Raw genomic sequence first — 23,449 nt, forward strand, 5'->3', positions numbered from 1 at the left:
AAAAAGAAAACATAAAAGCCTATCAGAGACAGAAGAACTCAATAACTGAACTAAAAAAACACTAGATAGAATAAATAGTAGACTAGATAAAGAAGAATGGATCAGCAACCTGGAGGAAAGCAATCAAGTTGAACAGAAGAGAAAAAGTAATAAAAGATGAAAATAGACCATGGAAATTCAGTGACACCATCAAGCGTAAAACACCCACCTTATAGTGATCTCAGAAGAGACAGAAGAGGGGGCAGAAAATTTGAAGAAATAGCTGAAAACTTCCCAACCCTGAGGAAGTCAACAAGTCCCAGATCCAGGAGGCACAAGACAGACCCCAACAGAATCAGCCCAAGAAGGTCCACACCAAGACACAGAGTAATCCAAATGGCAAAAAGTAGTGAGAGAGAATTTTAACAGCAGCAAGAGAAAAGAAAACACAGACGGGGGAAACCCCATATGGCTATAAAGCTGATTTTTCAGCAAAAATCTTGTAGGCCAGACTGAGGGCCATGAAGTATTCAAAGTGCTGAAAGAAAAACACCTGCAACCAAGACTGCTCTATCCAGCAAGGCTATCATTCAGGATAGAAGGTGACATAAAGAGTTTCGCAGATAAACAAAAGTTAAAGGAACTCATAACCAAATAAGCTAGCCCTATAAGAAATGTTAAAGAGGATTCTTTGAGTGGAAAAGAAAGACCGTAAGTAGGAGTAAGAAAAGTAGGAAGCACAAAAACAGGAAAATGAAGTCTCTATATATATCAATAAAGGGATTCACAAAATAAAAGAATGTAAAGTATGAACCCATATACCTAAAACGTAGGTGTGAAGACACAGGAGTAAAGAAAGGGTTCAAACTTAAGCAGACTGCTATCTATATGCAAAACGTTATATATAAACCTAATGGTAACCACAAATCAAAAACCAGTAACAGGGTGCCCTGGGTGGCTCAGATGGTTAAGCATCTGCCTTTGGCTCAGGTCATGATCCCAGGGTCCTGGGATCGAGTCCCACATCAGCTCCTGCTCCTTAGGAGCCTGCTTTTCCCTCTGCCTCTCTCTCTCATGTGAATAAATAAAATCTTCACACACACAAAAAAAACACAAAAAAAAGTAATAAATTGCAAAAAAAAATACAAAGAAAGCAATCCAAATATGTCACTAAAGAAAGGCAGCAAACCATAAGAGAGCAAGAGAAGGAAAAGAGAAGAACTACAAAAACAACAAAGGAACAAGTAACAAAACAGCAGTAAGTATACACCTTTCAATAATTACTTTGAGGGTGCCTGGGTGGCTCAGTTGGTTGAGCGACTGCCTTCGGCTCAGGTTATGATCCCGGAGTCCCGATCGAGTCCCGCATCAGGCTCCATGCTGAGCGGGGAGTCTGCTTCTCCCTCTGACCCTCCCCCCTCTCATGCTCCCTTTATCTCATCCTCTCTCTCAAATAAATAAAAATATTAAAAAAAAATAATTACTTTGGATGTAGATGGAATAAATTCTCCAATCAAGACACAAAGGATAAGGGAATGAATAAAAAAGCAACACCTATCTATATGAAGCCTACAAGAGACTCATGTCAGACCTAAAGACACATACAGATTGAAAGTGAAAGGATGCAAAAGCATTAATCATGCAAATGGAAGTGGAAAAAAAGCTGGTAGCAATGCTTAAACAAAATAAACTTTGAAACAAAGACTTAACAAAAGAAAGACACTATACAATAAAGGGAGCTATCCAATAACATAAAACAGTTATAAATATTTATGCACCCAACACGGAACCAACCAAATATAGAAAGCAGCTAACAAAGGAAGTAATTGATAGTAACACAGTAATAGTAGAGGAGTTTTAAACCCGACTTACATCAATGGACAGATCATCCAAACAGAAAATCAACAAGGAAACAGTGGCTCTGAATGACACAATGGACCAGATGGATCTAACAGTTATATTCAGAACATTCCAACCAAAAACAGAACATTCTTTTCAAGTGCGCATGGAATGTTCTCCAAGATAGACATGTTAAGCCGCAAAACTCAACAAATTCAAAAACTCAAACTTAGACGATGCATCTTTTCAAACCACAACCTTATGAAACTAGTAATCAACCACAAGAAAAAATGTGGAAAGAACACAAATACATGGGGGCGCCTGGGTGGCTCAGTCATTAAGCGTCTGTCTTCGGCTGAGGTCATGATCCCGGGGTCCTGGGATGGAGCCCCACATCGGCCTTCCTGCTTGGCCCTCCTCCTCCTCCCTCTCCCACTCCCCCTGCTTGTGTCCCCTCTCTAGCTGTCTCTCTCTCTGTCAAATAAATAAAATCTTTAAAAAGGAACACAAATATGTGAAAGTTAAATGACACTAAATAATGAATGGGCCAAACAAGAAATCATGGAGACAAATGAAAATGGAAACACAATGTTCCAAAGACTGTGGGATGCAGCAAAAGTGGTTCTAAGGGAAGTTTACAGCAATATGGACCTACTTCAAGAGGCAAAAAAAAAAAAAAAAAAATCTCGCAAACAACCTAATCTTACACGTAAAGAAGCAGGAAAAAGAACAAACATGACCCAAAACCAGCAGAAGGAAGGAAATAATAAAAATTAGAGCAGAAACAGGATTAGAAACAAAGAAAAAACAATAGAACTGATAAATGTACCAAAATGAACTTTGAAAAGTTCAACGAAACTGATAAACCTTTAGCCAGATTTATGAGCAAAAAAAGAGGACTCAAATAAGCAAAATCAGAAATGAAAGAGGATAAACAGGGGCACTTGGCTGGCTCAGTCAGAAGAGCACATGACTCTTGATCTTGGGGTTGCGGGTTTGAGCCCCACCTTGGGTGGAGAGATTACTTAAAAATAAATAAATCTTTTTTACAAATTCGATTACTTTAATAAATGTAAGGTTCTTACAGTTACCTATTTCTTCCTGATTGAGCTTTAATACTAGCTGTCATTGAAGGAATCTGTCCCTTTCGTTAAGATTAACAAAGTTACTGGCATAAAATGGTTCATAAAATTCTTCATTATTATTTCTTTTCAAAGTTTTTTTTAATTTAAATCCAATTAACTAAATATAATGTATTACTGGTTTCAGAGGTAGAGGTCAGTGATTTATCAGTCTTATATAATACCCTGTGCTCATTACATCACATGCCCTCCTTAATGTCCAGCATCCAGCCACCACCCCATCCCTACACCCCCTCCCCTCCAGCAACCATGTATCCTATGATTAAGAGTCTCTTATGGTTTGTCTCCCTCTCTGATTTCATCTTGTTTTATTTTTTCCTCTATTCCCCTGTGAACCTGTTTTGTTTTTTAAATTCCACATACTAGTGAGATCCTATGATAATTGTCTTTCTCCGACTGAAATAAATCTTAAACAAAAAAAAAAGAAAAATAACTGACACCACAGAAATACAAAGGAGTATAAGAGAGTATTATGAAAATTATATGCCAAGAAATCAGACAACATAGAAGATCAATTCCTAGAAACATACCTCCCAAAACTGATCAGGAAGAAACAGAAAATTTGAACAGAATGGTTACCAGCAATGCAATTGAATCAGTAATCAAAAAACTCCCAACAAACAGAAGTCCAGGATCAGATGGCATCACAGATGAATTCTACCAAACATTTAAAGAACAGTTAATAACTATTCTTCTCAAACTATTCCAAAAACAGAAGAGGGAGAAAACTTCCAAATTCATTCTATGAGGACAGCATTACCTTGATACCAAAACAGATAAAGATACTATGAAAAAGAGAACTATAGACCAGTATCTGATGAACATAGATGCAAAAATCCTCAACAAATTATCAGCAAAAGGAATCTAAAAATACATACAAAAAAATCATTCATGGGGCACCTGGGTGGCTCAGTCGACTGAGCATCTGACTCTTTTGATTTCGGGTCAGGTCATGACCTCAAGCCCCATGCTGGGCTCCACCCTGAGTGTGGAACCTGCCTGGGATTCTCGCTCTTCCTCCCTCTGAACCCCTCCACCCCTGCTCACACTTTCTGCTCTCCCTTAAAAAGAAAAAAGAAAACCCTAAAGATTCCACCAAAAATATTACTAGAACTGATAAATGAATTCAGTAAGGTCATAGGATACAAAATCAACATACAGAAATCCGTTTCATTTCTATACACAAATAATGAAGAGAAATTAAGGAAACAATCCCATTTACAATTACACCAAAAATAATAAAATACCTAGGAATAAACTTCACCAAGGAGATAAAAGACCTGATGTCTAAAAGTATAAAATACTGATGAAAGAAACTGAAGATGACACAAATAAATCCAAAGATACTCCATGCACACAGACTAGAAGAACAAATATTGTTAAAATGTCCTTACTATCCAAAGCAATCTACAGATTTAATGCAACCCCTACCAAAATCCCAACAGCATTTTTCACAGAATAACCAACTTTAGAATTTGAATGGAACCACAAAAGACCCCAAATAGCCAAAGCAATCTTAAGAAATGCCAAAACTAAAGGTACCACAATTCCCAATAACAAGATATACTACAAATCTGTAGCAATCAAAACAGTACGGTACTGGCACAAAACCAGACATATAGATCAATGGAGCAGGACAGAAAGCCCAGAAACAAACCCATGAATTCTATAGTCAATTAATCCTTGACAAAAGGGGCAAGACTACGGTGTTTGGAAAACTAGACAGTTACATGCAAAGAATAAAAGTGCACCACTTTCTTACACCATATGCAAAAATAATCTCAAAATGGATCTTACAGGACCTAAATATGAGACCTGAATATGAGACCTGAAACCATAAAAATTCTGCAAGAGATGACAGGCAGTAATTTCTCTGACATTGGCCATAGCAAATTTTTTTCTATTGAGACAAGTAAAAAAACAAAATTAAATGACTGAGACTACATCAAAATAAAAAAAAGTTTATGCAGAGCAAAGCAAACAATCAACAAAACTACAAGGCAATCTATGGAACGGGAGAAGATATTTGCAAACAAAATATCTGATACAAGGTTAGCATCCAAAATAAAGAACTTATAAAACCCAACGTCAAAAAACAAATAATCCAATTAAAAACAGGCAGAAAACATGAAGACATTTCTCTAAAGAAGATATACAGATGGCCAACAGACATGAGAAAATGCTCTACATCACTCATCATCAAACAAATGCAAATCAAAACTACAATGAGGTATCACCTCACACTTATCAGAATGACTAAAAACACAACAAGCATGGGCAAGGATGTGAAGAAAAAGGAACCTTCATGCACTGTTGGTGGGAATGCAAACTGGTGCAGCTACTCTGGAAAACCGTATGGAAGTTCCTCAAAAAATTAAAAATAAAATTACTATATGATCCAGTAATTCCATTACTGGGTATTTACCTGAAGAATACAAAAACACTAATTCAAAAAGGAATGTGCCTTCCAATGTTTACTGCAGCATTATCTACAATAGCTAAATTATGGAAGCAGCCCAAGTGGCCATCAACAGATGAATGGATAAAAAAAAAATGTGGTGTGTGTGTGCGTGTGTGTACACACACACGCACACACACACACAATGGAATATTACTCAGACATAAAGAAGAATAAAATCTTGCCATTTCAACAACATGGATGGATCTAAAGGGTATAATGCTAAGTGAAATCAGTCAGTCAGAGAAAGACAAATATATGATCTCATTCATATATGGAATTTTAGAAACAAAACAAACAACAAAAGAGACAAACCAAATAACAGACTCTTAACTATAGAGAACAAACTGATGGTTACCAGAGGGAAGGTACATGGGAGGAATGGGTGACACAGATGAAGGGGATGAAAAGTACACTTATCATGGTGAGCACTGTGTAATTAATGTATAGAACTGTTAAATCACTATATTGTACACCTGAAACTAATTTAACACTGCATGTTAACTATATTCGAGCTAAAACAAAAATTGAAGAAAAAATTAGTATTTATATTTATAATAAAATCTGTAATGCAAAGTATATATATTTTAAATGCTATCCTATAAATTATATATAAATACATACATATAGTATCAATTATAATACATAATAAATAACAAATATATTTACAATTTATTAATATTTATCTATAATTGATAGCAATAATAGTCTTACAGGCATATATTAGAAAAGATGAAAAGTGAAGCCTTCAGATATAAGCTAAAAAATTACCCAGAAAATGAAAACAAAAATATTCAGGATATAAAGACACAGAAAATTTAAAAAATTAGAAATCCAACTTTTCAGAATTTTTAATGAGTTTATAAATTCTTTTATGTTTATTTTTTTCAATTTTTAAAATTTATAGTTCACATACAATGTTAGTATTGGGTATAACATCCTTTTCCATAATACTGGGATAATTCTGATTACTGTATTTTCATCCAAGATTTATCAGTGACTTTAAAAATGGTGATGCTCAATGGACAATACAACTATAGATACGACATTCTTCTTACACTAGACAAAAATTTGAGAGTGAGGAATTCCAGTTTCACTAATGAAGACACATGCAAAAATCTTAAAACACTATATGCAATGTTTGAAAAAACTTTCACTACGACTATGTGTATCCAAAGAACACAAGATTGGTTCAATAAAAGGAAATGCACATCAGCAACAGCTTTTATATACTCCAACAGCAACCACATAGGGTTTCTGTATGGGTGGGGATAGTTGGGCCTTTATAATAGCTGCAAGCTTCAAAACTACCAAAAATCAAGCATAAGTTAGATTAAAAGTACCAAAATACACGAACACAATTATTCCTGGATGGAAATAAAGATGTAAAATATTTTTAAATTTCTCTACGAATTTAATGTAACCAACCAAGCCAAGCAAAAATCTAAAGTCTATTTCATAAAACTTGACAGATTCTAAATTTCTTCCAGAAGAGAACAAAGATGAAAACATAACCAAAATTTAAGATATTTAAAAGATGAAAACTATGGGTCGACATTCTCCCTACCTGTTATAAAAGTCATTCAACAAATTCAACTATGTGCCAGATAAATTCCAGGGATACATATCAAGACAAGATGTCCCTAACCTCATGGAGCGTTGGTTAAGTAACATAATGAGGTACACAAATGATTGTGACATAAGTGCCAAAAAGGAAATAACAAGGTGCCACGATAGAGACTAATAAATGTAATTAAATAAGATCCCCTGGGGAATGAAGCATAAGTCTCATGGGCAGTTGTAAGCAGTCAAAATTTTTATTCTAAGTGCTACAGAAGGTTTTTCAGCGATAAGATCTGATTTACTTTTTTTAAGTCACTCTGAAATTCTATTGTATCAAAATGTACAATCAAAAATGTGCCAATATTTTTAAAAGATATTATAAATGCAATAAAAAATCTGAAAAGATGAATTCCTAGCTCTTGATAGGTATCTCTACTTTTCTAACAGTGATTACCACTATCAAAGGGTAGAAGTTTATCTTTCTAGATGAAAAAAGGATGCTTCAGTAATAGAATTCAAGTGTCAAGAACTGTATTCATGTACATATGTAAACTGTGTAAATACAAAAAAGAGGTCTATTCTAGAATGATACATACCAATAAAAGTATTTGTTTTGTTTTGTTTTAATAAATAAAGGAGTGAAATGGGACCTACTTTTTTAGGTCCACAAGCTTCCAAAGGATTGCCTTTAAAGATTTAAGAGACAGACACCAGAAAGGTGGCTCCCGGACAAGGTCCTTGCACTGTAGATCTAGAATGGCACAGGCAGATGTGCAACACGGTAGTAAAAGTGCATGACTGTAAAGGGTCCTGAAACATGGACCTCAGAGTCAAGTAGACCAAAGACACAAGACTGTTTTAGAAGGCTGCTACTTGTTTTATATTATTAGTACCTTATAAACTAGAAACCTTATAAATGACAGTTCACAAATGTTACTCTTAATTTATTTGAAAAGTATTCTTTAAATACAACCAAGGTCAGTACTGGGATAAACTCACTGAAAAGCCTGAATCTTCTAAACTGGACATTATCTTGGAAGCAAGTTCCTCACAGCACAAATTCTCTTCTGCAGTTGCCACCAAAGCAGCACAGCGGGCAAATGCTCTATATAATTCTGACCAAGTTCTAAGTAAGGTCTTCATGGTGGCCTAAAAATAACAGTAAAAAAGAAAATTTAAAAATGTATATCTACATGTCAAACACCTAACAGAATGTATCTTAAAAAACCACTGTAACATTTAAGGTGTCATACAAGAGACTAGTGTAGAGTAGTAAATTTGCCTCCCCTATAGAATTCCATTTGAAGAGTTATAATAATGCCACAATACCAGCAATTATCAAAGGTCAAGAGGAATTTCTCTTCCTTCACCAATTTCCTTTACCCTAAGCCGATTAAAAGTCATAAGGCAATCTCACTGCAGAAAAAATTACTGTAGGAATTAATTATAAAGGGTCGAAGAACATTTTCAAAAAAAATGTAAATTCCTTAAATAAAAAAACTTGACATTGCCTTACCACTGGAAATTTCTGTACTGAAAAAATATGGTTTATTGGTAAAGTCAATGCACCATATATGGCACTAAAATTATGTTCTAAGGCATCACCTTGATTCACTTCATTGGTCTGAAACAAGAAAAATAAGAAGTTAGACAAATTACCATCTAATTCTAGTCGTATGTAGTACCATCTTACTATTTGTAGTGAGGTAGATACAGTGTTGAGATGTTCAAGAGGTGGTGAACTCCTAACCCCTGTAACTATGAATATAACCTTATTTGGAAATAGGGACTTTGCACATATAACCAAGTTAAAATAAAAGCATACTGGATTAGGGTGGGCCCTAATCCAGTAACTGGTGTTCCTAAAAGAAAAGTGCGATTTGGGGGCGCCTGGGTGGCTCAGTCATAAGGGTCTGGCTTCAGCTCGGGTTTGATCCCAGAGTCCTGGGACTGAGCCCCACATGGGGCTCCCTGCTCAGCAGGAAGCCTGCTTCTCCCTCTCCCATTTCCCCTGCTTGTGTTCCCTCTCTCACCATCTGTCTGTTCAATAAATAAATAAAATCTTTTTTTAAAAACAAGTGGGATTTGGACAGACAAAAAAGACAGAGGTAAGAATGCCATGTGAAGATGGAGGGAGAGATTAGAGTGATTTGTCTATAACCGTAGGAACAATCAAGAATTGCCAGAACCAGGGGCACCTGGGTGGCTCAGTCGTTAAACGTCTGCCTTCGGCTCAGGTCATGATGGGATCGAGGCCCACCTCGGGCTCCCTGCTCCACGGGAAGCCTGCTTCTCCCTCTCCCACTCCCCCTGCTTGTGTTCCCTCTCTTGCTGTGTTTCTCTCTCTCTCTCTCTCAAATAAATAAATAACATCTTAAAAAAAAAAAAAGAATTGCCAGAACCAAATGAAGCTAAGTGAGAGGAACAGTAACAATTCTCCCTCAGGGCTCCAGAAGAAACCAAGCCTGCCAATACTCTGATTTTGGATTTCTGGGATCCAGAGATATGAGAATAAATCCTTGTTGTTTTAAGCCACCTGCTTGTGGTAATGTTACAGTAACCCTGAGAAACAATACTTGGTGTTTTAAGTCCTATAAAAGAATCCCAGAGGTAACTCCAAAATCTTTTACTATACATAGAAGGTAGGATTCAAGCAAGGACTTATTAAAAAGACCTCGCTACCCTTCAAACAGCAGGAAACTTATTTAGGAATGTAAACTTTTTTCTTTCAGAAGAATGTTTAAATGATGTGCTTAACTTAGTGAAAATAATGGTGACTGCACTATCATTAATAAATTCTCTGGAGTCTTCATTTGAGAATTACAGCAGAGTATTTCCAGAAAATATTTCCATTGAAAGACTGATAAAGCAACTGATGAACCATTAAGAGTGACAAAAGTTGAGCTCCACACCCTGGCAATAATGTCACTTCAGTAAGTATTTAAATGTAAGGGTTAGTCAACTCAAACGGATTACTGGTTTGGGGACTATTATATGGCTCTGAGGTATTCACCAACTGACTTGCCCATGGAAATCTGAATATACAGTCTAGTCAAGATAACCATTACTATTCCTCATAGTACAAATACTGAAAGAACTCAAAACATAAATATGAAAAGTTATATTATAACATCTAAGTCTTCTGGCTTTATAATCCACTACTGGAGAAAAGGGAGCTGATTCATCCCCATTGTTATACTTTCTCAAATAAGGCAGAAATGCAATAAAAGAAATCAACTAATATAAAGAACAGGAAATTAATCCATCCCAAAGAAAAAAATATTTAGCATTTTCTATTCAAGTTCAAACTTCGATTTATTTCCCCAGGTGCTCTAATAAGAACAAAAAGGAAAACGTTCCTTAAGTTTTAAGGGAAACATGTAGCACTTATACCTGATTGATCAATTCCGTTAATGGGGTGACTATAATACCCCACATTCTCCAGAGATGCTCCTTGTTTTCCAACAGCTTTGCGTTTTGGTTAATAACATTTAAAACAGAATCACTGAAAGCTAGTGGTGAAGTTGGACCAGAAAGGACACAGCCAACAAGTGTTTCCAGATTGAGAAAAAACCTGAAGAAAAAATTGAGCCATGCATTATCCAGCGCTTTCTGCCAAAATACATGTTACACTATTACAAAAGTCTAAAAATAACCAACAAGGAAACAAGATATGTTAAGGTCTTACTTTGATTTTTTAAAAAAATGATACAGCATATAACTCAAAGAATCTCATTCATCTGGGGCACCTGGGTGGCTCAGCTGCTTTAAGCATCTGCCTTCGGCCCAAGTCATTATCTCCAGGTCCTGGGATCGAGGCCTGCTTCGGGCTCTCTGCTCAGTGGGGGGAGGTCTGCTTCTCCCTCTCCCTCCCCCTGCTCATCCTCTCTCTCTCCCCCAAATAAATAAAATCTTAAAAAAAAAAAAAAGAATCTCATTCATCAAATATCCTTTCCAAGATAAACAAAAAGACTAGTTTAAATTACCTCTCATCATCTACACCATATTCCAAGAGATTATTGTTGAAAATTAACTGAATTAAGAACAAAGCAGGAGTTCCCTGAAGAAAGATGGAAGAATGCAGTCAATATTCTTGTTATAAGGAGTGTAATCTTATTACACTTGTTTTCTATCATCAATTATGTAAAATGATCCTTTTAAGCTAAAGAAATTTAACTTTTGATACTACTTGACACAATGGTAGCAAATATATTTCTATAAACTGCACACAAAAATCAAGCTCTTTATTATTTTAGTGTAAGAGCTATTCCATCTACATGAGCAACTGAGGAATGGCATATTCCAGATATAAAAAGAACATTAAGTTAAAACTTGCTGGGCCAATAAATACATCTACATCCTAGAGATATTAAATTTATTTCACCGTAATTAAGGAACTGTTACTATGCTTCCAAATTTTTATATAGTAACCACTATTACTATGGATAAGCAAACAGAAAACTCTCCTGCTAGAACTTTTAGTGTAATTCAGAAAAATAGATCCATTAATAATGTCATATTTAATTATTTAATCTATTACTTTTTCAGTTTTTTCCCTTTAACATAATCAGCCTATCCAAATCCAATTCTCTCAAAATTTTACAAGCTAAATTTCACTATGTTAAGGAAAAAAAACTATCATGGAACTTTATCTTTTGGCTAATTTTAATCATAGCATTACATTTAAGATACTTGCATTAAGAATATCCATATTAGCAACCTGATATGCTGGTGAACCTAATACTTTCTGGGGCAGTCCTTTAATTGTAACTTCCATGAGGACCTAAGAAAAATAAAAAGTTTTGTTGTAAATTAGCCATAAAAATACCTTACTTAGTAAATGGTACTGTTAGCTATATTTTTAATTAACAATTTATTGTTAAGTAATGCTCATTCATTAATGTAAAAAATGTAACAATTTATTGTTAAGTAATGCTCATTCATTAATGTAAATTCATTAATATAAATCACTAATGTAGATTCTCCGTTCAAGAAGTTCAAATACGCTTATATATTCATGTGAATATATTTACATTAGTTTTAAAAAGTTCAAATACAGAAACATAAAAAATAAAATGACAAAGTCCTTTAACTCCAGGGAAAATCAATATTATCAGTTTGTGGAGTTTATTTTTCTAGACCTTCTAAATTTCCATGTATTTAAGTATACAGAGAAACAAAACTTCCTGGGCTGTCATACATCTATTCTTTTATAGCATTAATGACATTATACTGTGAGATACTCTGGAACTGACCTTCATCCAACTGTGTTATGGAGTTTTAACATCAATATATGTAGACATTCTTAACTGCTGTATGAATGTGCACAGTTTATTCAAACATTTTTCTATTAATAGCCCTTAAGGCCTTTTTTTTTATACCACAAAAAAGATATTCTGCAACGAATTATGTACTCACTAGTGCCAGAAGCAAGTGTATTTCAAAGGACTACTAACTAGAAGCTGGGTCTAAAAACACATCTCTAAAAATGACAGAGCCTATCAAAATGCCATTCAAAATTATTATTATACTGGTATTAATTTGAACTACATAACAAGTGACATAATATGACAGAAAAGGTTATGTTAGTTAAAATGTGCTTTCACACTCTCATTTGAATCAGACACTAATGATAATACTAAATAGCATTTACAGACTATTTTGTTCCTGACCCATTGTGCTCTATTAACCTAATTATATAAAACTACTATATTCCCTTTACAAAAGGTAAGAGTAGAAAAACTGACCAAGTTCACTCAGCTAATAAATAATTGGGTAGGGAAATTCAACCTAGTCTGCTCCAGAGCCCTTGCTATTAACCACTATGAACTACTGGATAGTAGATATCCCAGTACATAGACTCAGAAGGAATTTAAGTAGGGCATAGTTTACTCCATCTGCAGTTATCTTGGGAGACTCACTATTATAAAAAGTATATCCAATTTGTTTTTTCTTTCTCTAGTATAGAGGATAAAAAAGATGTTTAATACCAAAGTCATTATCTTGGTTAAACAGAGTTCATTTAAATTGCAAAAGTTCCACAAGATTATTAGCAGATATTTTCTTAAATGTACAAAATAACTATTAGTGGAGCTCAGCAATCTTATAAAATTAGTGTTCTGAGTTTCCTCAGTTCTTGTTTCATGTCCTTTACCCCATTTTCTCTGTATGGCTCATTCTTATGACATTGGAAGATTTTTGTATTGCCGGTATACTCATTTACTTTTTGAGGTTTCAAATGATTCCAAAGTCAATGGAATAACATTTACTACAGGGCTCAACTGCTGATATAAAATCTTAAAATCTAGTCTGGGGGTACCTGGGTGGCTCAGTCGGTTAAGCATCTGACTCTTGGTTTTGGCTCAGGTCATAATCTCAAGCCCTGCTTGGGGATCCACACTCAGCGTGGAGTCAGCGAGAGATTCTTCCCCCCCTTTCTCCCTCCCACCCTATTCCTCCCCCCGCTTGTATGCACACACAGTCTCTAAAATAAATAATAAAATCTTAAAAAGGAAAAAAAAACCTGGTCTGTGTAAGTATATCCACCAAAAAATTCAATTTCAGAATACGATTTTTTAATTCCAGCACGTAATCATTATCCTTACCAGTATTTTTGACACAGGAAATACTTCTGACTTCACTATGCTTTCTAAAGATTTTAGTAACAGGGTCAAAACTTCAGAACCTGGTCTCTCTTTTCTGTTACCTATGAAAAAGCAAAAAGCAATATGCAAGTATTTTAAGGGTGAAAATATAGTATTTTTAGTGATAAGAACATGGACTTAAGCTATGACACTGATTTTTTAAAATGTATCAAATAGCTTTATTTGAAAGTCAGGGAGCTATACACTTCAAAAATTGACTTAGAAGTAAATTTTATTTACAAAAGCCAAACAAAAACTCATTGGGTGCTATAAAAATCATTTGATCAGTTATAGCAGTTACCTGATTCAATAACTGACTTCATCAAGCTAATTAGCTCCTTCCAAATAGCATTGACAACTGCATCTGCCAAACAAAACAAAACAAACTTTAGAATGTAGTAGGTATGACTATAAAGGCTTACCCTTACATCCTTACACTAAAGAAATAAGGTGAGCAATAGTTAGAGTGTAATTCTTATAATATTCAACCCTATCAGTTTATGAAACACTATCACAACAAAGAAATATTTTTTCAAACTGTAACCTATTAACAATGGGCTCTGTAATTTAATTAAGGGTAATTATTTTCTTTTTTCTGCTATCTGCATTTTCTTTACTGAATACCTTTTGCTTCCGAGACAAGGAAAAAAACAGAAGATTCAAAAGGACACCTGAAAGCCCCTAGAAAAAAATTTCCCAGCCAGTTAAACAGCAAACTATTTTTGAAATTTCATCTCAATATTTGATAGGCCATCAAACACAGGGATTTAAGTGTAGATGCTAGGGCCATGGAGCCCAGGTTTGAATCACAGCTCCACCACCAATTATGTGACTTTGCACAAGTTATTTATTTCTCTGTACAACACAGTTTCTTCATCTGAAAAATGGATTAACAGAGAAGGTTACTTTCAGAATTAAATGATTTATATGTAAAGTTCTTTGAGCACAATTTGGCCAAAAGATGGCACTATACAAATATTTGCTATTTTATTTTCTTTTTAAACACAGGTTTAAACAAATAATAAAAAATTTTCTCTTAAATATTTACCAGAAGCATCTTTTCCAACCGCAACAAAGCTATCATGAACAGCAGTGATAAGTGTATTTGCATGTTTGGAAAAAAAAGAAGAGCTGCTGATTAACGCATATTCGAGTGGCTCTAAAAGAGAGAAAAAAGGGCAATTATGCCAAACCAAAGCTTTATGAAATAAAACAGCTCAATATAAAATTTTAGGTGGTCTGACATGTGTTTTCTATTAAAAAGATTTATATTTATTTCATATGTAATTACAGAATATTCTGGCTTCGGGGAAGATAAATGTCTTCTCGCCTAATGCACCCTTGCTCTGAACAGTTTTAAAAAAGTAAATACCTAAGCTCAGTACAAGTTTGTTTTGCTTAGCAAAACTCAAGACTTCCGGACCCAACAAAAAATGAAGCAGCATTTCAAGTCCCAAAAGTTGAATAGAGGGGATTGTGGCCATTCCACCAAAATTTGAACTTAAATTCATCCGGGGAGTTACAGGAGTTCCATATGGGGAAGGACCTTAAAAATAAAACAAAACAAAACACAAATGGTAAGTTATATTAACTTAAATTAGCTACCCAAGTGAACATATTTTGTTTACTTCATTTCAATGAAATATATCTTTAAAAGTAAATAGTTTTTGTCAAACAAAAATTGAATTTTTACTTAAAGCCCACAACAGAATTCCTAATTATCTTATTAGGTTAAAAACAAGATTAGTGTCACACACCATTTAAATGAAGATAATTATCAAGCATTAATTCATACTTTGAAATATTATTATGCAGGCATTCCTGACACTTAAATATAAATATCTGACTAGAATAGCTAACATAAAAAAACAGCAAATCATTTTCTTCCAATGGTATATAAACTAAGACACTTTTTAAAAAAAGATTTATTTGTTTGTTTGAGGGGGGAGGAGCAGAGGGAGAGAACCTCAAGCAGATGCTGTGCTAAGACCCTGAGACCATGACCGGAGATGAAATCAGGAATTGACACTTAACTGACTTAGCCACTCATGCACCCTGCTAAGCCACTTTTTAAAAAAAATATCTGTTAAAATCTGTTGTTTTTAATAAAAGTTCTAAAATTCTGGTTCTGAAACAAACACAACAGTCGTTTGTAATACATCTCACGTGTACAGTGGAAAAACACCCATCTTTTCCCAACCACAACAACACAATTACAACAGTAACACACAGGGAAAACAATTAGTATAATACTGTGATTAGGGAGTCAAAATTATAAAGTGCTTCATTGTATGTGAATAACTGAGCAGAGGCTACATTCAAGCCTTTTTAAGAAATAGGGAAAAAAAAAAAAAACCCAAGTATGTCTCTTACCTTTGTGTATAGGAGTCATAGGACTTAAACCTGGAGAAGCAGTTACGCGAGACGAACTGCCTTGAGATGAAGCATTAGAATCGATGCTTATTGTACTTTGAATCAGAGGCACACACACCTATTGGGGTTAAAAACAAAAAAAGGAAAACTATCTCTAAACTACCTAAGTGCCGTATTTTTTAAGTCTTGCATGATACAGTTAAATTTAAGAAGAACTCTAAGTTCTTCTGATATGCTGAATCCTACTGGCTGTTTGGATGCACTGGCTAAAAAAACTATAACTGGAAAAGTAAAAATTTTTATTACAATTTTATTTGCCCTATAAAAAATGTGTACTATCTATAAATTTCAGTTCTAAATTCCAGATGGGAAATTATACACATAAACAATGCCCAAGTTTTAATGCTATCGGTACAGACTCATTTTAAGCTTTTTAAAAATGTACCCTAAAAAAAATGAACTAAGACAACCTCAAGCTCATTTCTAAGATCATTCCAGTACCAATCAAATCTAGCCAATGCATAAATTAAACCAATGAATGTGTGGGGCAACTGGGTAAAACTAGCCTACTTAGGACCTCATAATGGTAGAATCTGTAGTAATTATGTTCCTGTTAGGTATTATCATTAATGCCCAACTCCAATTAATTCATGCTAAGTTTAAAAGCCTTAAGACATTAAATAATTAAGAATTTTAAAAACTTGCTAAAAATTCAAGTATATTTTATTATAAAACCCAATTTCCAATAATATACTCACTGCCGTGCAATTACATACTCAGACCAAAAGACAAGGACTACAGATTTAACAGTAAGATATATTCCAAAATCCCAGATAAACAATACAATAAAGAAATGAAAAAGATAGAAATTATCAGAGCTCTCATTTTTTACTTATTGTAAAATACAGAAACCAAGGTTGGGATTAATTGCAAAATCAAGGAGATATAGGTATGTCTAAATGCCAGCAAGGATATCAAAATCTAAAAAAAATTTGTAAAATCATAGTAATACTGCAAAGCTATGCTGGGATTAAATGATTTGTTACCATTATGTAGCCTAGAAATAGGAGATACAAAAAATAAGAATTGATCCAACTTTTTATCAACCCAGTATAAACTAGATTTCTCTATCAGTAATGTTGATTTTACACTCAATTATATTCTAAATGCTATGAAATTTCTTTTAAGAAAATCTCTCAAAATGCCTTTAGAGGAAGGATAGATATTTGAGTGGTTGCTGATTAAGAAAGCTTTACAGATTCCATTTCACACAACTAGAGAATATCTTTTGAGAAAAATAAACTCAAGTTCTGTGTTAGGGAAAAAAGATCTTTTATATAACACAGCAAATGTAACAGTGAAAGATCAGATTGTTAAGAATTTAAGAATGCATTAAAACACACCAAGCATTATACTCAACACTTTCATTACCTGTTCAAAGTTAGCAGGAAGATGAGGTCCAAGTCTCAGCAGCAGATACCACCAGACTTCTAACTTTGTTAGTGCTAAAGTTTCTGTTCTCACATGGATGGAACTCAAAGGCTGCATTAACAACTTCAGCCTTTTTGCACTGCATAGTATTTCTTAAAAGAAAATAAGCACATGGGTAAAAAGATGTAAGAGCTGAAGACTAAATTTTAAGAATAAGTATGTAAGTCTTTCTAACCGCAAGAGAACAGATATACAAAAAATTTTTTTTAAATCAGCCGTTCTTGTTAAACCTCAAATTTTCAATGTGAAAGACTCCAGACAACTAGACTACATGTAATAAGGCCAAAGAAAGAGAAAAAGAAAAAGAGAGGAAGTAGGTAATGTTTATTAGAAACTGTGTGTGCCAGGAACAATCTTCCTACCAAGGGACATTTGGCAATGTCTACAATATCTCTGGTTGTTAGACCCGAGAGGCAGGGGTACGGAGGATGTTGTAGGCATCTAGTGGGCTGCACCCAAGGAAACAGGGCAGTCCTCCACAATAAACTGTCCAGCCTAACACTGAGTTAACAACTGGGAATACACAAAATAAGATGCCCGTGTGCTCAAGTAACTTATCAAAAAGACCTGAAAAGGATTTTGAAACATCAGTCAAGCTATGTATTTGGTGGGATGGCATTAATGTTTCTGACAGCTATTCTGCCATTTAGCTTTCACAATTAACATTTCTATAAAGAAGAAAATAAAGTCAAATCACTGTGGGAACAAATGAGATAGCATTTAATTTATCTTAAGTCATGTCTATTTTATGCTTTAGTCCAGAACATCAACTTGAATTACCAGTTCATAAATAACAACAACAAAAAAGGTAACATTTAAACTTAAAATTTGTGCCTGGCAATGCACTATCAATATTTTCAATAAAATTATAGTTGATGAAAATAATCACCTTACAAAACACACTAAACAGGGGAAGAGAAAGGATTATTAATTGTCTTTGGCAGAGAAAAAATACAGGATGACATCAGTATTACAAAGCAGATCTTATAAACATACAGTATTGATTATATCTATGATTACCCAATTAAGTAAGTAGGTATTCCTACTGACCTACTTTTGGGCTATATACTTTCTCATATATACAGCTGACCTTTGAACATGGGTTTGAACTCCATGTGTCCACTTATACACAGATTTTTTTTATACAATACTGCAAATGTATTTTCTTTTCCTTATGATTTTCCTAATATTTCTCTAGTTTACTTTATCGTAAGACTAGAGTATATAATACATATAACATACAAAATATGGGTTACCGACAGTTTATGTTATTGGTAAGGCTTCTGGTCAACAGTGGGCTATCGGTAGTTAAATTTGGGGGGAGTGAAAAGTTGTACGCAGTGGGATGCTGGCATCCCTAACCCTCCCATTGTTCAAGGGTCAACTGTATATCAAACACTTCCACTAGACATCAGGAAGATAAAGTTAAGGGAAATCAAAAGGAATCACTTGTATATATTAGTAGTAAAAACCCACTATTAGGCACTATTCTAAAGGTACGGAGAGGAAAACTGTTTTATCAGTCATGTTTCATAGCAATCACAATTGCTTCCTATCATCTATTGGCTATAAGTGACCTTTGATAAATTAAGCTCTCTAAAATAGTGATATGGGAGCCTGGGTGGCTCAGTTGGTTGGGCGGCTGCCTTTGGCTCAGGTCATGATCCTGGAGTCCTGGGATTGAGTCCCACATAGGGCTCCCTGCTCAGCGGGGAGTCTGCTCCTCCCTCTGACTCCCCCCTCTCGTGCTCTATCTATCTCATTCTCTCTCTCAAATAAATAAATAAATAAATCTTTAAAAAAAAATAGTGATAATACTTTGTATCTCAGATCTATTGTGATAATTAAATTAGAGGCACTCAAAGTGCTCAACTAAGTGCTGGAATATACTAACAAAGCCACAAATGGTATCTGTCACTTTAATTTTTGAAACAGCTTAAAACAAATTTTATATCTGTGATTTCCAATTATGCCTAGGCTTCTTAATTCTATTTTTGGCTATAAGTTTATTCCCTTAAAATTAAAAGAAAAATATATTCAATTCAATTAGGTTAAGTTTCAATATAAAATCCAAAAAAATCAGAAAGGCTTTGTTCTTTTCATCCTGAGTAAAATCCGTAGAAAAATCAAAATTTTAAGACATTACTTACTTACCTGGATTCAAAGCAAAATTATCTATTAAACTCTTCCAAGCAATAAAAGCTATTTTTTTAATCATGGGTGCCCCACTGCGAAATCCTAGTTCTTCCAGCTGTAACAGAGAATTAATGAAACTCCCACTTCGATGCAAGGTCTAAAAATGAAAAATCATAACAAAGTTATTTACCTGCCTAAAACAACAGATAGGCACTATTATTATTCATTTATCTAATTCATTCAGTGTTAGCTATATAAAGTCTTAAAGTTTAAAATGTACTGGATTCTGTGTACACACACATTCAAAACTCAAGATCACAAGACATAATGCCCCATGAATAAGGAATGCATAAATGCATAAAACAGAACATTTCTAAACATTAGAGAATATTAGGAAGATAAATCCCAAATTTTGCCAACATAATAACCAAGTGAAAATGGTATCCATACAAAAACAAACTAGTACTTATGAAAAAATAAGAAATGTTGAACCTTGAAACTAAAAAAACCCCAGTTTTCAAATACACTGAAATAAGCAGGAAAAAGTTAAGGGAAAAATGAACAAATGACAAGTAATGTATCGCAAGGAAACAAACATTAAAACATGAAACATTAGCAACTGTAGCTATAAAATCACATATAAACTGAACAGCATATAAACATTAACAAAAAATAACTTGCTTAAAAAAAATCAAAGAATCCCTAAGAAAGCTACTAGCAACTGCAGCGATCAACACACAAAAATCGGCTGTTTCTGGGACGCCTGGGCGGCACAGTCGGTTAAGCGTCTGCCTTCGGCTCAGGTCATGATCCCAGGGTCCTGGGATCGAGTCCCGCAACGGGCTCCCTGCTCAGCAGGGAGCCTGCTTCTCCCTCCGCCTCTGCCTGTCTCTCATGAATAAATAAACAAAATCTTAAAAAAAAATCAGCTGTTTCTACACAATGGCAACTAACAATCTGAAAAATGAAGTAAGCAATTCCATTTACATTAGCACCTAAAAGAATTAAATACTTAGGAATAAATCTAACCAAGGAGGTGAAACGCTTGTTCTAAATGCCACAAAATATTGCTGAAAAACATTTTAAAAGACCTAAATAAATGGAAAACCATCCCACGTTCAAGTATAGAAAGTTTTAATACCATTAAAATGTCAATATTACACAGAGCAATCTACAGATTCAAAACAATCTCTATTAAAAGTACAGCAGCCATCTTCACAAAAAAGAAAAGCCAATCTTCAAATTCATTATGGAATTGCAAAGAGCCCCAAACAGACAAACCAATTTTGAAAGAGTAAGTTTGGAGAACTCACACTTCTTGCCTTCCAAACTTACTTCAAAACTGAAGTAATTAAAACATATGGTAATGGCATAAGAATAAACATACAGACCAATGGAATAGAGATTCCCCAAAATAAAACCTTCACATACGCTGTCAATTTGTTTTTCTTTTTATTTATCTGGGGCTGGGGGAGAGGGGGGAGTGTCAGGCAGACCCTGCACTGAGTGTGAAATCCCACACTGGGCTCCATCTCATGACCCCGAGATCATGACCTGAGACAAAATCAAAGAGTCAGACACTTAACCAACTGTGCCACCCAGGTGCCCCTGCTGTCAACTGATTTTTCTTTCTTTTTTTTCTTTTAAAGATTTTATTTATTCATTCATGAGCCAGAGAGAGAGAGGCAAAGGAAGAAGCAGGCTCTCTGCAGAGCAGGAAGCCCAACGCGGAACTCGATCCCAGCATCCCGGGATCACGACTTGAGCCAAAAGCAGAGCCACCCAGGCGCCCCTTATTTTTCAACAAGGGTGCCAAGACCATTTGCTATTATAAAGACCATTCTTTTCAAAAAATGGTGCTGCAAAATTGAATATCCACATGCAAAAGAATGAGAACTGGACCCTTGCCTTACACTACATAGAAAAATAAACTCAAAATGGATCAAAGAAAAAACTTATGTGAACTAGAACTATAAAAATCCTCCAAGAATACAGAGGGAAAAAGATTCATGACATTGGATTTGACGATAACTTCATGGCTATGACACCAAAAGCACAGACAATGAAAAGAAAAAAATCTAATTTATATTGGACCTCATCAAAAACTTCTGTGCACCAAAGAATATTATCAAGTGAAAAGACAACATCACAGAATGGGAAAAAAAATATTTGAAAATCACGTATCTGATACAGGATTAATAATCCAGAATAAAGAACTCCTACAACTGAATAAAAACAAACCACCCAATTAAAAAATGGGCAAAGGTGGGATGCCTGGGTGGCTCAGTCGGTTAAGTGTCTGCCTTCAGCTCAGGTCATGATCCCAGGGTCCTGGGATCAAGCCCCGCATTGGGCTCTCTGATCAGCAGAGAGCCAGCTTCTCTCTCTCCCTCTGCTGCTCCCCCTGCTTGTACGTGCATGCACGCGCTTCTCTGCCAAATAACTAAAATCTTAAAAAAAAAAAAAAAAATTTTTTTTTAAATGGGGAAAGAGGGCACCTGGGTGGCTCAGTTGTTAAGCATCTGCCTTCGGCTCAGGTCATGATTCCAGGGTCCTGGGATCAGGCCCCGCACCAGGCTCCCTGCTCATCTGGAGGCGTGCTTCTCCCTCTCCCACTGCCCCTGCTTGTGTTCCTGTTCTCACTATGTCTCTGTCAAATAAATAATAAAATCTTAAAATAAAAAAAAAATGAAAAAAATAAAAAATGGGCAAAGGCTTTCCTGCCCTGGGTTCTGGGCAGTCAGCTCTTAAGTCTCGGGAGACCAAAATAGGGCTTCTTCGAGCCCACGTGGCTGGTCTGCAGTCACGATGCCACAAAACAACTTACTGAGTTACATCATAACTGCTGTGGATTATCACTTGGATCACCATGAGAAAGAAGAAAAGAGGCTCATGAATGTTCAAAGGCAGCAGATGAAGTCTAAGCACTACCATAAACAGCACCATACTGAGAAAAGGCAAAAAGTACTATTAAGATGCAAGAAAAGGGAAACACCAAACTAAAGAACGATAAAAGATTCCACAGGAACAGTACCTGCCTGTGTACAGGACACAGAGAGACAGTCCTGAGCTAAAATACTTTCAAATATAGTTAAAACCAAAAAGAGAAAGCAGGAAAATGGGGACTCTGCTCAAGGTTCATGCCCAGGGAGAAACAAATATTAAGTTACTCGAATAGGACAGAGAAACAAGAGAGCATAAAAGAGGTTGTTTACTGTCACTAAAGTCCGCTCCATTGAAAATGGCTTTATATGAAAACCACCTAAATATGATTCATTAGGCCAATGGTTTATGTTTCAAGAAGGCCCATATAATATGTCTTAGACTGAAAATCACCTTTTACCTCTCAATATATGGTGTAAACAAAAACTCATCCCCACTATATACAACCTTGGTTTATTACTACCAAAGGTACTGGCAATGACACAGATGTGAACAAGCTGGGTCTTGCAACACAAAGAGGTAAGGTTATTTGGGAGAAATATGTCCAGGTTACTAACAATCCTGAAAATGATGGTTCATAAATGCGGTCTTACTGGCTTAACAGCAGTTTCATACAAGTAACTCCTTACAATCATTACTGAAGATGGCACACCAATCAGGAAAACCACCCACTACTGTGACTGTTTCTCAATTATTACCCAACAGCCTTATAAGTCTGCAATCATCAAGAGAACTATTTATCATATTGTCAAAAACATTAAAACGGCCCAGTTTTACAAAACAGAACAAAATTTCCTGGAATGGCCAACATACCAAAAACCAAAAAATAAGTTCGGCAAGGAAAAACCAGAAGCACCTGAGTGGCTCAGTCAGTTAAGCAT

The 23,449-nt window shown here is 35.1% G+C and overlaps 1 protein-coding gene and 1 pseudogene across 3 annotated transcripts in view; one reads left to right on the forward strand and one right to left on the reverse strand.

The window, feature by feature from the left end:
* RIF1 (replication timing regulatory factor 1) overlaps positions 1-23,449 on the reverse strand; it is a 64,510-nt gene that overhangs the window by 29,950 nt on the left and 11,111 nt on the right. For 2 of the 3 annotated variants that reach the window (XM_088021708.1, XM_028113054.2), the window contains exons 9-20: positions 19,644-19,782; positions 17,430-17,581; positions 15,999-16,116; positions 14,998-15,171; positions 14,674-14,784; positions 13,927-13,989; positions 13,587-13,687; positions 11,678-11,764; positions 10,968-11,041; positions 10,375-10,555; positions 8,498-8,605; positions 7,981-8,130 (exon numbers count right to left, since the gene is read on the reverse strand). In XM_088021708.1, the coding sequence (XP_087877834.1) occupies positions 7,981-8,130; positions 8,498-8,605; positions 10,375-10,555; positions 10,968-11,041; positions 11,678-11,764; positions 13,587-13,687; positions 13,927-13,989; positions 14,674-14,784; positions 14,998-15,171; positions 15,999-16,116; positions 17,430-17,581; positions 19,644-19,782 (1,458 nt within the window). The remainder of the gene's footprint in view (positions 1-7,980; positions 8,131-8,497; positions 8,606-10,374; positions 10,556-10,967; positions 11,042-11,677; positions 11,765-13,586; positions 13,688-13,926; positions 13,990-14,673; positions 14,785-14,997; positions 15,172-15,998; positions 16,117-17,429; positions 17,582-19,643; positions 19,783-23,449) is intronic. The other variant, XM_088021707.1, reaches the window with a different exon arrangement.
* On the forward strand, positions 22,434-23,169 carry LOC114216455 (ribosome biogenesis protein NSA2 homolog pseudogene; annotated as a pseudogene).

This window comes from Eumetopias jubatus, unplaced genomic scaffold, assembly GCF_037043125.1.
Source record: "Eumetopias jubatus isolate StellerSeaLion01/CBP00866 unplaced genomic scaffold, mEumJub1_p1.0 scaffold_3, whole genome shotgun sequence".
NCBI classification, from domain to species: domain Eukaryota; kingdom Metazoa; phylum Chordata; class Mammalia; order Carnivora; family Otariidae; genus Eumetopias; species Eumetopias jubatus.